The sequence below is a fragment of the Tiliqua scincoides genome, chromosome 2 (assembly GCF_035046505.1).
Source record: "Tiliqua scincoides isolate rTilSci1 chromosome 2, rTilSci1.hap2, whole genome shotgun sequence".
Taxonomy (NCBI): Eukaryota; Metazoa; Chordata; class Lepidosauria; order Squamata; family Scincidae; genus Tiliqua; species Tiliqua scincoides.
In genome coordinates this window covers 127,037,782-127,050,971 of record NC_089822.1, presented here as the reverse complement: position 1 = coordinate 127,050,971, position 13,190 = coordinate 127,037,782, and the positions used below count along the sequence as shown (strand labels likewise).

Sequence of the window (13,190 nt, the reverse complement as noted above, 5' to 3'; positions counted from 1 at the left end):
TTTGAGAGGGACCTGAGGGACCTGACTTGCACTAACTCTTGGGTTCTCAGTTTAAAGGATCTTCCAGTGTGGCCTCCGGTATCACCGGAGGAAGTGAAAGAACGTATTTGTTCATTAAAAATAGGGAAGGCACCCACCAGATATGATACCAGTAGAACTTCTAAAAACTGACCCAAATTGGTGAGCACCTTTGCTGGCTGCCCTGTTCGCTATGGTTAATAGAACAGGTATTATGACAGAGTCATGGATAAATGCAATCGTGGTTCCAATTTTCAAAAAGGGTGACACAGGGACAGCTTCAAATTATAGACTGGTCAGCTTGCTCTCGACTATAGGGAAATTGTATGCTAAATATTTACAAGCTTATCGTTTAGATATCTGATCAGAAGATTCTGGGCCTGGAGCAGGCAGGGTTTCAACAGGGTAAATCTACCCTGGACCATTGTACCATCCTTCCACATTTTTTTGATAAATATATTAGAAAGGCAAGATCTAGGTTTTACACAGCCTTTCTAGACTTAAAAGCAGCCTATAGATAGGGAGATACTTTGGAATAAATTAGAAAAGCTACAGATGGACAAGAGACTTATATTCCTTATAAGGAGACTCCATCAAAACACCACATGCCAAATAAAGTGTATCTCTGCGGGGCACCTTACAAGGAAAATTGTGGCAAACAAGGGAGTCAAACAAGGGTGTGTTTTGGCCTCCACCCTATTTGGCTCCCTCTTTGACTGAGGTGGATGGGCACTGTCCCAGATTAGGGTCCACTCAGGTACTAATCCTCCTATATGTGGATGATAATAATGTCTCAGAATCATTTGGGTTTAAAACACCTTTTGAAAAAGTGTTTGAGTACTTGACTGAAAACCAGTTACAGCTGAATTTTGACAAGTCTAAAATACTTGTATTCTCTAGAATGTGGAAGTTGTATGATTGGCAACTAAATGGACACAAATTAGAACAAGTTAAGCAGTTTAAAAATCTTGGTCTAAATTTACATTATAATCTCTCCTGGGCTATTCACAGAAAAATGGCAATTTATGTAGCTAACGTTACCTCTCAATCTATTGCTCACTTTTTCTGTGCGAGAGGGAACCATTACATACCAGCAGCTCTTATCTCTGAGCAAGTGAAGATGCATGACTCCTTGTAGCACTTCATGTTTTTTTCTGCAGGAAACACCTGTGTATATGCTGCCAAGACAACTGTTTCCATAAAATGGGAAACTGCCCCGGGCAGCTCAGGATTTGGCTGCATGTCCTTTGAGGGTGATCTGAAGGAGATGGGATATGATAACTACGGCATCTAAAATTATTTGAGGGTCTGATATGGAAGATAGAGTGGATTTGTCAGTTTTTCTAGAGCAGTGGTTTCCAACCTTTAGGAACTCATGGCAAAAATTGCAATGGGCGTGGACCACATGTGGCACACACTGCTAATTCCCAACTGACTGAACTGACCCAAAGGAGTTGATGACCAGTGGCATCAAATGTTACAGACAGATCAAGAAGAATTAGAGTCACAATCCATTCCCCTTGTAGTTTCAGTCCCAAAGTCTGCTCTGACACTTGACTGATACTGGTCTTCTTTCAGAGATGCTGAAGTTGAGTCACCACTGCCTGATCATCACCTTCTCCAGAAATGGCAAATTTGATGTGGGCAGCAGGGTGCCAAAGAACCCCTATTTTTTTTATTTCCTAGATTCTAATCCCAGGCCCTCCCAGGACACTGACTGCAGACACCTGTGGGCTTCAGCCCCCACAAAGGGGCTTACTCAAAATTAAAGAAATTTTGAACTTGTTTTCTTCGAGCAGTGGACACATCACAATATCACATCACAAACATTGGGGCAAAACATCAAAACTTCACATATAGGCTGATGGGTTCTGAGCTGTCTGTGACAGATCAGGAGAGAGATCTTGGGGTGCTGGTGGACAGTTTGATGAAAGTGTCGACCCAATGTGCGGTGGCAGTAAAGAAGGCCAATTCTATGCTTGTGATCATTAGGAAAGGTACTGAGAACAAAACAGCTAATATTGTAATGCCGTTGTACAAATTGATGGTGAGGCCACACCTGGAGTATTGTGTCCAGTTCTGCTCACCACATCTCAAAAAGGATATAGTGGAAATGGAAAAGGTGCAAAAGAGAGCGACTAAAATGATTACTGGGATGGGGCACCTTCCTTATGAGGAAAGGCTATGGCGTTTGGGCCTCTTCAGCCTAGAAAAGAGACGCCTCAGGGGGAACATGATTGAGACATACAAAATTATGCAGGGGATGGACAGAGTGGATAGAGAGATACTCTTTACACTCTCACATAACACCAGAACCAGGGGACATCCACTAAAATTGAGTGTTGGGAGAGTTAGGACATACAAAAGAAAATGTTTCTTTACTCAGTGTGTGGTTGGTCTGTGGAACTCCTTGCCACAGGATGTGGTGACGGCATCTGGCCTGGATGCCTTTAAAAGGGGATTGGACAAGTTTCTGGAGGAAAAATCTATTACGGGTTACAAGCTATGGTGTGTATGTGCAACCTCCTGATTTTAGAAATGGGCTATGTCAGAAGGCCAGATGCAAGGGAGGGCACCAGGATGCAGGGCACCAGGATGCAGGTGTGCTCTCTGGGCATTTGGTGGGCCGCTGTGAGATACAGGAAGCTGGACTAGATGGGCCTATGGCCTGATCCAGTGGGGCTGTTCTTATGTTCTTAAGAACCTCCGTGTTAGGCAGTGAGCCCAACAAGGGGGCTCTGGATCTGGTTGAGCTTCGCTTTGCCGGTCCTGCCTCCCTCCCTCCCCCTGGAACGCCTCCTCCTTGCCCTCTCTCCACATCCCCCGAACGCCTCCTCTCTGCCCTCAGCTCACCTCCCCCTTCCCAGAACACTTCCTCTCCACCTCCCCCCATGCCCCCACCTACTTCTCCACTGCTCAGCACTCCACGCAACTGCTAAGCAGTGGAGCGCCAGAGGCTGCCCGGCAGTAGCCCAGCACCAGCCACTGCTGGGATACCACCAGCACTCGCCCAGCGCTAGGGCCTGCCAATGTGCCTTATGGCACGTTTGCAACAGTGCGCGCCATCGGTAAGCTGGATTGGGCTGATGGTCTCCAGCTCTGTCATGGTTCGAGTAACTCTCCTCTGGACCCACCCAGTTTGTCAATAGCCTTCTTAAACTGTGGAGCCCAGAACTGGACACAGAATTCCAAAGTTCAAACACGTCCAAGACATTCTCCTGAAAGCCTGCAAAGTCTTCATGTTGTGGGTGTGAGATATTGCATGATGGATAAAATGCAAGACCTCACAAAGCCAGATAATCTCTAAAACATAAGCGAGAAACAAGCACACACAGGTTGAAGCTGGCATTTCAAACTATCTTTAGTTGGATTTGCTTGCTACCAGGACTCATGAAGATGCCTGTCACGGGGTGGGGCAAGTCCCTTCCCCTTTAAGATGGGCTGGGTCAGGTGTAGGGTATTAACAACTAAGGAATAAAACCTGGGGTTGGGTGCCTGGAAAGGAGAGTGCAGGGGGAAGGAAGCTTACAGCTTGATAGTGGAAGCAATACTGAGATTTGTAAGTATAGTTTTAGCCTCTTTAAGATCTTTCTTGTTTTTAAAGCTATTGTGTTGCATATGGAAATGTTTTTATGGAGCAATTGAACTCCCTTAAGTTTAATAAAAATCTTTTATGTAAAACATTTGGTGCAGTAATTGACCAGGGCATGTATGTTATTGGGACCTGGCTTGGAGTAAGCAAAAAATAAATAAGCATTGCTCTTGAGGGTGGTGGAGGGGGGTTGAGTCCTGGCAGGGTTGGTGTCTCCCCTGGTCCTTCCCTACCCCAAGGGCAATGTTTGTTATATGGTGGCAGCCAGGGTTCTTAAGTGCCTGACATGGTAAATAGCAGTGGACTCTGCTAAGTGTCTGGCATGGTAATTAGTGGTGGGTACCTCCAGGGGTGAGTTGTTAGGTGGGTGTGGTGAGTCACGGTGTTTGGTGATGCACACCTGTACCTAACAGAAGGAATAGTGGTGCTGGTCACTTGGAATAGAACTGGGTGGTGCTAACCAATGATACATGGTCCTTGGTCAATTTGCACTGATTAATATGCAATTGCAATAGCTGTTTTTTGTTTTGTGGAGTGAGGAATGCAACAGGAAAATAGCTTAGGGAAAGGAGCTGCTAAGTTACTTCTGGGAGCAGTACAATTTTCAGCTGCTGAATTGGAGTTGTTGCAGAGTTTCCCTACTCCCAAGACGGAGCGTTTGAAGTTTCATTTTCTTCAGGAGCAGTCTGAAGGAGTAACAATGTCACTTCCTAAGTATTCTGGAGATCTGGATAATTTAAAGGAGATGGAAGAAGACAGTGATGGATATGATGGTGCTGTAGGAGGGGCTCGGGACTTTGGAGCTCGCCTGAAAGTTAAGCACAAAGTTTTGCCTGATACCTCCAATGACGGAAGTGCTTCTGAGGTTGCTGGGTCTATGAAGGGGGAGTTGAGTTTAATGTATCAGCTCCTGCAAGTACAGACTCAGATGTTACAGGACCAGCGTCAATTTTTTGAGGAAGATAGAAGAGATCGTAAAAAAGAGAGAGAGTACCAGCGTCGGTTAGAAATGGAGAAAGAACCACAGATTGATTCACGTACTCTACCAAGATGGACATCTAATGTGGATATTTTGGACTATTTGTGTTTGTTTGAAAGAGCTATGAGACAGAACAGAGTGGAACAAAGTAAATATTTAAAGTTTCTTACTCCTTTGGTTCAAGATAAAGTGGCTGTGAACATTTTGGCATCTTTATCAGAGGAAGCTACTTACCAACAATTTAAGGATGCTCTTACTCGCAGACTAGCCCTTACTTCTGATGGTCTGCATAGGAGGTTTCGTCAGTTCAAGAGACAGCCTGGAGATTCATTAGTAGAGGTTATATCTCAGCTTGAACACAGATTAGATTTATGGCTGCAGGCAGAAAAAGTTATGACCCTGCAGCAGTTAAGGAATGTGGTTCTTAAAGAACAATTTTATTCTTTACTCTCAGTAGATCTTACAGCTATGATAGAGGATCAGAAGCCGGATTCGCCCCAGAAAGCTGCAGATCTGGGAGATGCTATACTTGCAAGGAGACCAGGAAATTTTAATCTGCATCGAGTCCCAGAACAACGACCACGGTTTGATCGTGGGTGGGAGAAGAGACAGTATGATATAGGCTCACATAGAGAACAGCGGGAAGTGCGGCAGTTTCTCAGGAACTGTCAGCTCCTCGTGAGTCAAATCGTACTGTTTGTAAAGGGCTTGGACAGTCTAAGGAAAGAGGGAGACTTCCATTAGTAGATACTGTATCCCATATTACTTGTTTTTTGTAAGGAACCTGGCCATGTAAAAAGGGATTGTGAGCAGTATAAGGCAAGAGGGGATGCTAAGGGTGGTCGCCCACAGGTTCGATATATTAAGCATCCATTAGTGGAGGATGTGGCTGCTCTTACAGAAATTAGGGAACAGGAGGGTGTGGCCAAAGCCTTACAAGATGTTCATGAGGAAGTATCTACTTTTACAGGTTTGGGAGGCTCTATAGTAACTGCATTGGCAAATGGACAGTCTCAAAATTCAAATAAAGATGTTGTGCCAATGGTAGTTACAAGTCATCAGCGGGAGGTGGTTGCTGAGTCAGGAGTAGTGGCAGGAAGGATGAGTTCTGTTGAGAATACAGAGGTGGGTGTTCAAGAGGCCTTGGGGACAGTGGCACAGTGTTCAGTGAGAGTCAACACAATTTTTTTGAGAAAACCTGAAGGAAGGAGAGAGATTAGACCAGATGAGTGGATTACTCCTGAACAAAGGAAATGGGCATCTGAGCAAAGGGAAGAGGATGTGGAGTTGTTTCATGGACGAATGAAGGTTCGTGCTGTTTTGGATTCTGGAGCTGATGTGTCATGTGTATCTAGGACCTTGATTACAGAAGATATGATTTGTAAAGATGTTTGTATGGGTGCTAGGTCATATGCAACCTCAACACATTATTTTGAAGTTGCAAAAATTCATATTAAGTTTTGAGATTTTGAGGCTCAAGTTCCGGTTATAATACATCCTGAGCCCATACCACCTTTGATTTTAGGGGCTGATGTCCTTTGTCGTACTACGCAAATTTTAGCTATTACCCGTGCACAGGCTATATGTCAGGATGGAAGTAGTAATGTGGAGGGTGCAAGGGCAGCATTGTCTATAAGTACAGAAAGGGTAGAGGAGTTGGAAGATCAAGAACAACAACAATTGCGAGAGGCATGGACTATGGCATTGGAGAGTGAAGTTACTCAACGTGAGTTTAGGGAATTGGTACAATCTGATTTGTCATTGGCAAGTTGTAGAGAGAAAGCAGTATCAAGAGAAGAAGATATGGCAGAAATGAGTGAAGGTTTTTTTTTGGAAACAAGGCCTCCTTTATCGGGTCTATGTGCGTAAAGGTCATTCTTCTGAATGGAAACCTGCCAGACAACTTGTTGTGCCTGCTGCTTTTAGGGAACTCCTCCTGAATACTGCACATGCATCCACATGGGGAGCGCATTTGGCAGCTAAGAGGACTTTGGCTAGATTATCTGAGTGATTTTATTGGCCTGGAATTTGGCGAGATGTTCAGCAGAAATGTAAAGTATGTCAAACTTGCCAATTTTGAGGAATACCAACTGATGAAACTAGGGCTCCATTGCAATATTATCCATTTCCCTCAGCACCTTTTGAAACAATTGCTTTAGATATTCTCGGGCCTTTGAGTCCAACTAAGACTGGGAAACGTCATATTCTTTTGATTCTTGACCATTTTTCAAGGTATGTGGAAGGATTTGCATTATCATCCATTACTGCTCCAGTAGTAGCAAAGGTACTTCTTGATTTTTCAGCACGGTTAGGAGTGCCTCGCACACTGATTTCAGATCAGGGACCTCAATTTGTGAGTAAATTAATACAAAAAATGGCAGAGATATCAGGTATTCAACATCTTCCTGTAGCAGCGTATAATCAGCGTGGGAATGGGGTAGCTGAAAGAGCAATTCAGACCTTGACTCAAATGTTACACTCTTATGTTGCTGATCATGGAGCAGATTGGGACCTGGGGCTTCCACTTTTACTTTCTGCATTTAGGGAAGCACCTCAGGAATCACTGGCTTTTAGTCCTAATCAGCTTGTTTTTGGACGCTCATTGAGGACACCCTTGGATTTACTTAAAGAACATTGGCAGGGTAAGCTTCAGCATATGCCGGTTCCAGTGAAGGACTATTTGACAACTCTTCAGTCAACAATAAAAACTGTGAGGGAATGTGCTGAAAAGAATTTGATGGGGGCACGTGCCTCTCAGAAAGAACGTTATGATGCAAAATGTCGTATACGTTCATTTGTACCAGGATCTAAGGTTTTGGTGTTAAAACCGGATCGTCAAGATAAACTGCAGGGCAAATGGGAGGGTCCATATATTGTTAAAAAATGCTTGTCTGATGTTAATTGTTTGATTGTGCCAGTGGAGGGACATAAGAAACCAAAAGTTCTCCATGTTAATAGGTTAAAACCTTATTATGAACATGTTGTTTCTGTCTTAACCTTAAGATTGGAGGAGGAGGAGGACAGGATTGATAGAGATCTTCTTGCAGAGACTAAGGAACCAGATGGGGTGGAAACAATGGAGTTGCCTGAGGATGTGACATGGAATCAACAAGTCCAGTTACGAGAAGTTTTACAGGAACATTCTGTTGTTTTTAATAACAAACCAGGCAGAACCACTCTTGTTGAACATTCTATTTATACTGGTCATAGTGCTCCTATTCAGACTAAGTGTCGTCCTTTTTCTGGGAAATTAAAGCAGATTTTAGAAAAAGAAATACAGGAGATGTTGGAATTAGATGTTATTGAGCCTGCAGCTAGTCCATGGTCTAGTGTCCCAGTAGTGGTTGGCAAGAAGGGGTTGGATGAGAATGGAGATCCACAGTTTAGAATCTGTGTTGATTTCCGTCCAATTAATAAGATAACAACATTTGATGCTCATCCCTTACCAAGAGTGGATGATCTTTTGGACCAAGTTAGTGGAGCTCAGTATATTTCTTGCCTGAACTTATCTAAAGGGTTTTGGCAAGTACCACTAGCACAAGACAGTAAATGTAAAACTGCTTTCTCTACACCATTTGGACAATTCCAGTTTAAAGTTTTGCCTTTTGGACTTGCAAATTCTCCAGCGACATTTCAAAGGTTGATGAATTTAGTTTTGTGTGAATTTAGTACTTTTGCAATTGCTTATTTGGATGATATTTGTATATTTTCAAATTCATGGGAGGAACATTTGAAACATTTAGATTTGGTCCTCACAAAACTCCAGCAGGTGGGGCTTATGGTTAAGTTATCCAAGTGTCAGTTTGCTAAGTCATATGTAGATTTTTTGGGGTTTCGAGTAGGGAGAGGACAAATTCAACCATTGCAGGCTAAAGTTAAGAGTGTATTAGACTGGGAACCTCCAAAAACTAAGAAAAATTTGTTAGCATTTTTGGGCTTGTCGGGTTATTATAGGCGATTTGTACAGAATTATAGCCAGATTGCTGCTCCACTTACAGATTTAACAGGAAAGAATGCTCCTGAAAAACTTAAGTGGACTCTAGCTTGTCAGATAGCTTTTGATACTCTCAAGCAGTGTTTGGCTAGGGCACCTATTTTAACTGCACCAAACTATTCACAGCCTTTTATTTTACAGACTGATGCAAGTTCTTGTGGGCTGGGTGCAATTTTGGCCCAGTATGATCATCAAGGTCAACTTAAGCCTATTGTTTTTCTTTCTCGTAAATTGCTGAAGCATGAACAAGCATATTCCACTGTGGAAAAGGAAACATTAGCTGTAGTTTGGGCAGTAATGAAGTTACGCCATTTTCTTTTAGGCACCCATTTTCAAATCCAGAGTGATCATAGTCCCCTTCAGAGTTTGGAGCGTATGTCTTCTAACCAAAGGATTTTAAGATGGTCACTGATTTTACAAGATTATTCATTTTCTATCTCCCATATTCGGGGAGTTTTAAATTCTGTGGCCGATTCATTGTCACGGAGATGGGGTCCACAAGATGATTGACAGTCCTAGTATAGGCATAGTGCTGGCACTGTATCTTACAGGATAGTGAAATGTTTATGGTTTTAATTTTAATGTGGATCTCATTCCGTGGGTTGGAATAGTTCCAGTTTTGGCTGGAATCTCTTCCAACTTGGGAGGGGCGTGTCACGGGGTGGGGGCAAGTCCCTTCCCCTTTAAGATGGGCTGGGTCAGGTGTAGGGTATTAACAACTAAGGAATAAAACCTGGGGTTGGGTGCCTGGAAAGGAGAGTGCAGGGGGAAGGAAGCTTACAGCTTGATAGTGGAAGCAATACTGAGATTTGTAAGTATAGTTTTAGCCTCTTTAAGATCTTTCTTGTTTTTAAAGCTATTGTGTTGCATATGGAAATGTTTTTATGGAGCAATTGAACTCCCTTAAGTTTAATAAAAATCTTTTATGTAAAACATTTGGTGCAGTAATTGACCAGGGCATGTATGATATTGGGACCTGGCTTGGAGTAAGCAAAAAATAAATAAGCATTGTTCTTGAGGGTGGTGGAGGGGGGTTGAGTCCTGGCAGGGTTGGTGTCTCCCCTGGTCCTTCCCTACCCCAAGGGCAATGTTTGTTACAATGCCATTTCCTGGTGTTACCATCACTGGTTCAGTTCCTGTGTGTCAGACTTACAGCACCCTCAAGTAACTCTACGGAAACCAGGCAGAGGCATAATTAGAATTGTCACTGTTTACAGTGCATAAAGCCACTACAGAACAGAGTGAATGGGCTAGACACCGCTCCACTCACACACACCCCACATCCCAGATCACAAAATGAAAAGATGTTGGAAGATCCAATCATGGACTTCCTATGTCAGGCCCAGTTTGGCCCTCAGTCAGCAGAGAGGCTCACACATTTTTATATATGCAAGTATGGTAGGTGTTTATCAAGCCTGAGGGCTAATTTGCATGCTCCCTTGCCCTCCCCACCCACATAGACACACTTTACTTAATAGTTCCAGCATCTGGACCCTAACGGCTGATTCCCATTTTATGGACGCAGTTGTCTTGGCAGCATATACACAGGTGTTTCCTGCAGAAAAAACATGAAGTGCTACAAGGAGTCACGCATCTTCACTTGCTCACTGATAAATAGCAGGCACACTCCAGGCAGTGGCAACTGGCTGCAGCTCCCTGGCATGTGTTTTTGGCTGAAAGCCTGGAGTTGTGCCATCAGTCCACAGTACTTTCATTCAGAAACACTGCATGAACACGGCAGACATCCTAACACAGTGAATTTGCCCTCATATGAGGGACAGAACTCCCCCAAGGCGGTATTGGTGCTTGCATGATACCTGCTTTTCCATGGCACATCCAGAATACAACCAGGGAACACAGTGTGCTTAACTGGCTGATCACTAGGACAAAAGAGTAAGGGATTAAGGGTTCAATCCTATCCAATTTTTCAGCATTAATACAACCTTGGTTGTATTGATGACCTTGGTTGGGGAGGTTAGAGAACAACAAGACAAAGGCAGGAGAAGAAATTAAGAACATAAGAACATAAGAACAGCCCCACTGGATCAGGCCATAGGCCCATCTAGTCCAGCTTCCTGTATCTCACAGCGGCCCACCAAATGCCCCAGGGAGCACACCAGATAACAAGAGACCTCATCCTGGTGCTCTCCCCTACATCTGGCATTCTGACTTAACCCATTCCTAAAATCAGGAGGTTGCGCATACACATCATGGCTTGTACCCCATAATGGATTTTTCCTCCAGAAACTCGTCCAATCCCCTTTTAAAGGCGTCTAGGCTAGACGCCAGCACCACATCCTGTGGCAAGGAGTTCCACAGACCGACCACGCGCTGAGTAAAGAAATATTTTCTTTTGTCTGTCCTAACCCGCCCAACACTCAATTTTAGTGGATGTCCCCTGGTTCTGGTATTATGTGAGAGTGTAAAGAGCATCTCCCTATCCACTCTGTCCATCCCCTGCATAATTTTGTATGTCTCAATCATGTCCCCCCTCAAGCGTCTCTTTTCTAGGCTGAAGAGGCCCAAACGCCGTAGCCTTTCCTCATAAGGAAGGTGCCCCAGCCCCGTAATCATCTTAGTCGCTCTCTTTTGCACCTTTTCCATTTCCACTATGTCTTTTTTGAGATGCGGCGACCAGAACTGGACACAATACTCCAGGTGTGGCCTTACCATCAATTTGTACAACGGCATTATAATACTAACCGTTTTGTTCTCAATACCCTTCCTAATGATCCCAAGCATAGAATTGGCCTTCTTCACTGCCGCCGCACATTGTGTCGACACTTTCATCGACCTGTCCACCACCACCCCAAGATCTCTCTCCTGATCTGTCACAGACAGCTCAGAACCCATCAGCCTATATCTAAAGTTTTGATTTTTTGCCCCAATGTGCATGACTTTACACTTACTGACATTGAAGCGCATCTGCCATTTTGCTGCCCATTCTGCCAGTCTGGAGATATCCTTCTGGAGCTCCTCACAATCACTTCTGGTCTTTACCACTCGGAAAAGTTTGGTGTCGTCTGCAAACTTAGCCACTTCACTGCTCAACCCTGTCTCCAGGTCATTTATGAAGAGGTTGAAAAGCACTGGTCCCAGGACAGATCCTTGGGGCACACCGCTTTTCACCTCTCTCCATTGTGAAAATTGCCCATTGACACCCACTCTCTGCTTCCTGGCCTCCAACCAGTTCTCAATCCACGAGAGGACCTGTCCTCTAATTCCCTGACTGTGGAGTTTTTTCAGTAGCCTTTGGTGAGGGACCGTGTCAAACGCCTTCTGAAAGTCCAGATATATAATGTCCACGGGTTCTCCCGCATCCACATGCCTGTTGACCTTTGGGAAAATTGGGAAAGGTAGCGTGATGGGATGTGATAGACGGTTTGGCACAATGAGAGGATGCGGGGACAAAGGAGCGAATAAGCAGCCCATCCTGGGGCATTCCGTGTACAAATGCTTTTATGCGAATGCCCGAAGTCTACGAGCAAAGGTGGGAGAACTGGAATGTCTGGTGACAAGGGAAAATATTGACATAGTGGGCATAACGGAAACCTGGTGGAATGCGGAGAATCAGTGGGATATCGCAATCCCGGGCTATAAACTCTACAGGAGGGACAGGCAGGGGCGTGTTGGAGGTGGGGTGGCCGTTTATGTTAAGGAAGGTATAGAATCCAGCAAAGTAGAGATTGAAGGTGGGTCCGACTCCACCGTAGAATCTCTGTGGGTTAAATTACCAGGCTTGTGCAGCGATGTAATACTGGGGGTGCGCTATCGTCCTCCAGACCAGAAATCGGATGGGGACCTTGAAATGAGGAAACAGATCAGGGAGGTGACAAGGAGGGACAGGGTTGTAATCATGGGGGACTTCAAACATCCTCATATTGACTGGGTCAATTTGTGTTCTGGTCACGATAAGGAAACCGGATTTCTTGACATGCTAAATGACTGTGGCTTAGAGCAGCTAGTCACGGAGCCCACCAGAGGACAGGTGACTCTGGATTCAATATTGTGTGGTACGCAGGACCTGGTTAGAGATGCAAACATTACTGAGCCATTGGGGAACAGTGATCATGCTGCGATCCGCTTTGACATGCACGTTGGGGGAAGAATACCAGGCAAATCTCTCACAAAAACCCTTGACTTCCGACGGGCGGACTTCCCTCAAATGAGGAGGCTGGTTAGAAAGAGGTTGAAAGGGAGGGTAAAAAGAGTCCAATCTCTCCAGAGTGCATGGAGGCTGCTTAAAACAACAGTAATAGAGGCCCAGCAGAGGTGTATACCGCAAAGAAAGAAGGGTTCCACTAAATCCAGGAGGGTGCCCGCATGGCTAACCAGCCAAGTTAGAGAGGCTGTGAAGGGCAAGGAAGCTTCCTTCTGTAAATGGAAGTCTTGCCCTAATGAGGAGAATAAAAAAGAACATAAACTGTGGCAAAAGAAATGTAAGAAGGTGATATGGGAGGCCAAGCCAAACTATGAGGAACGCATGGCCAGCAACATTAAGGGGAATAATAAAAGCTTCTTCAAATATGTTAGAAGCAGGAAACCCGCCAGAGAAGCGGTTGGCCCTCTGGATGGTGAGTGAGGGAAAGGGGAGATATAAGGAGACT

General features: G+C 44.5%; 1 protein-coding gene across 1 annotated transcript in view; it reads right to left on the bottom strand.

The window, feature by feature from the left end:
- Positions 1–5,213: 5,213 nt before the first annotated feature.
- The window catches only part of LOC136638779 (sterol O-acyltransferase 2-like), a 34,035-nt gene continuing 26,058 nt past the window's right edge, over positions 5,214–13,190 (bottom strand). The window contains exon 10 of the mRNA XM_066612809.1: positions 5,214–5,306. Coding sequence (XP_066468906.1) covers positions 5,214–5,306 — 93 coding nt within the window. The remainder of the gene's footprint in view (positions 5,307–13,190) is intronic.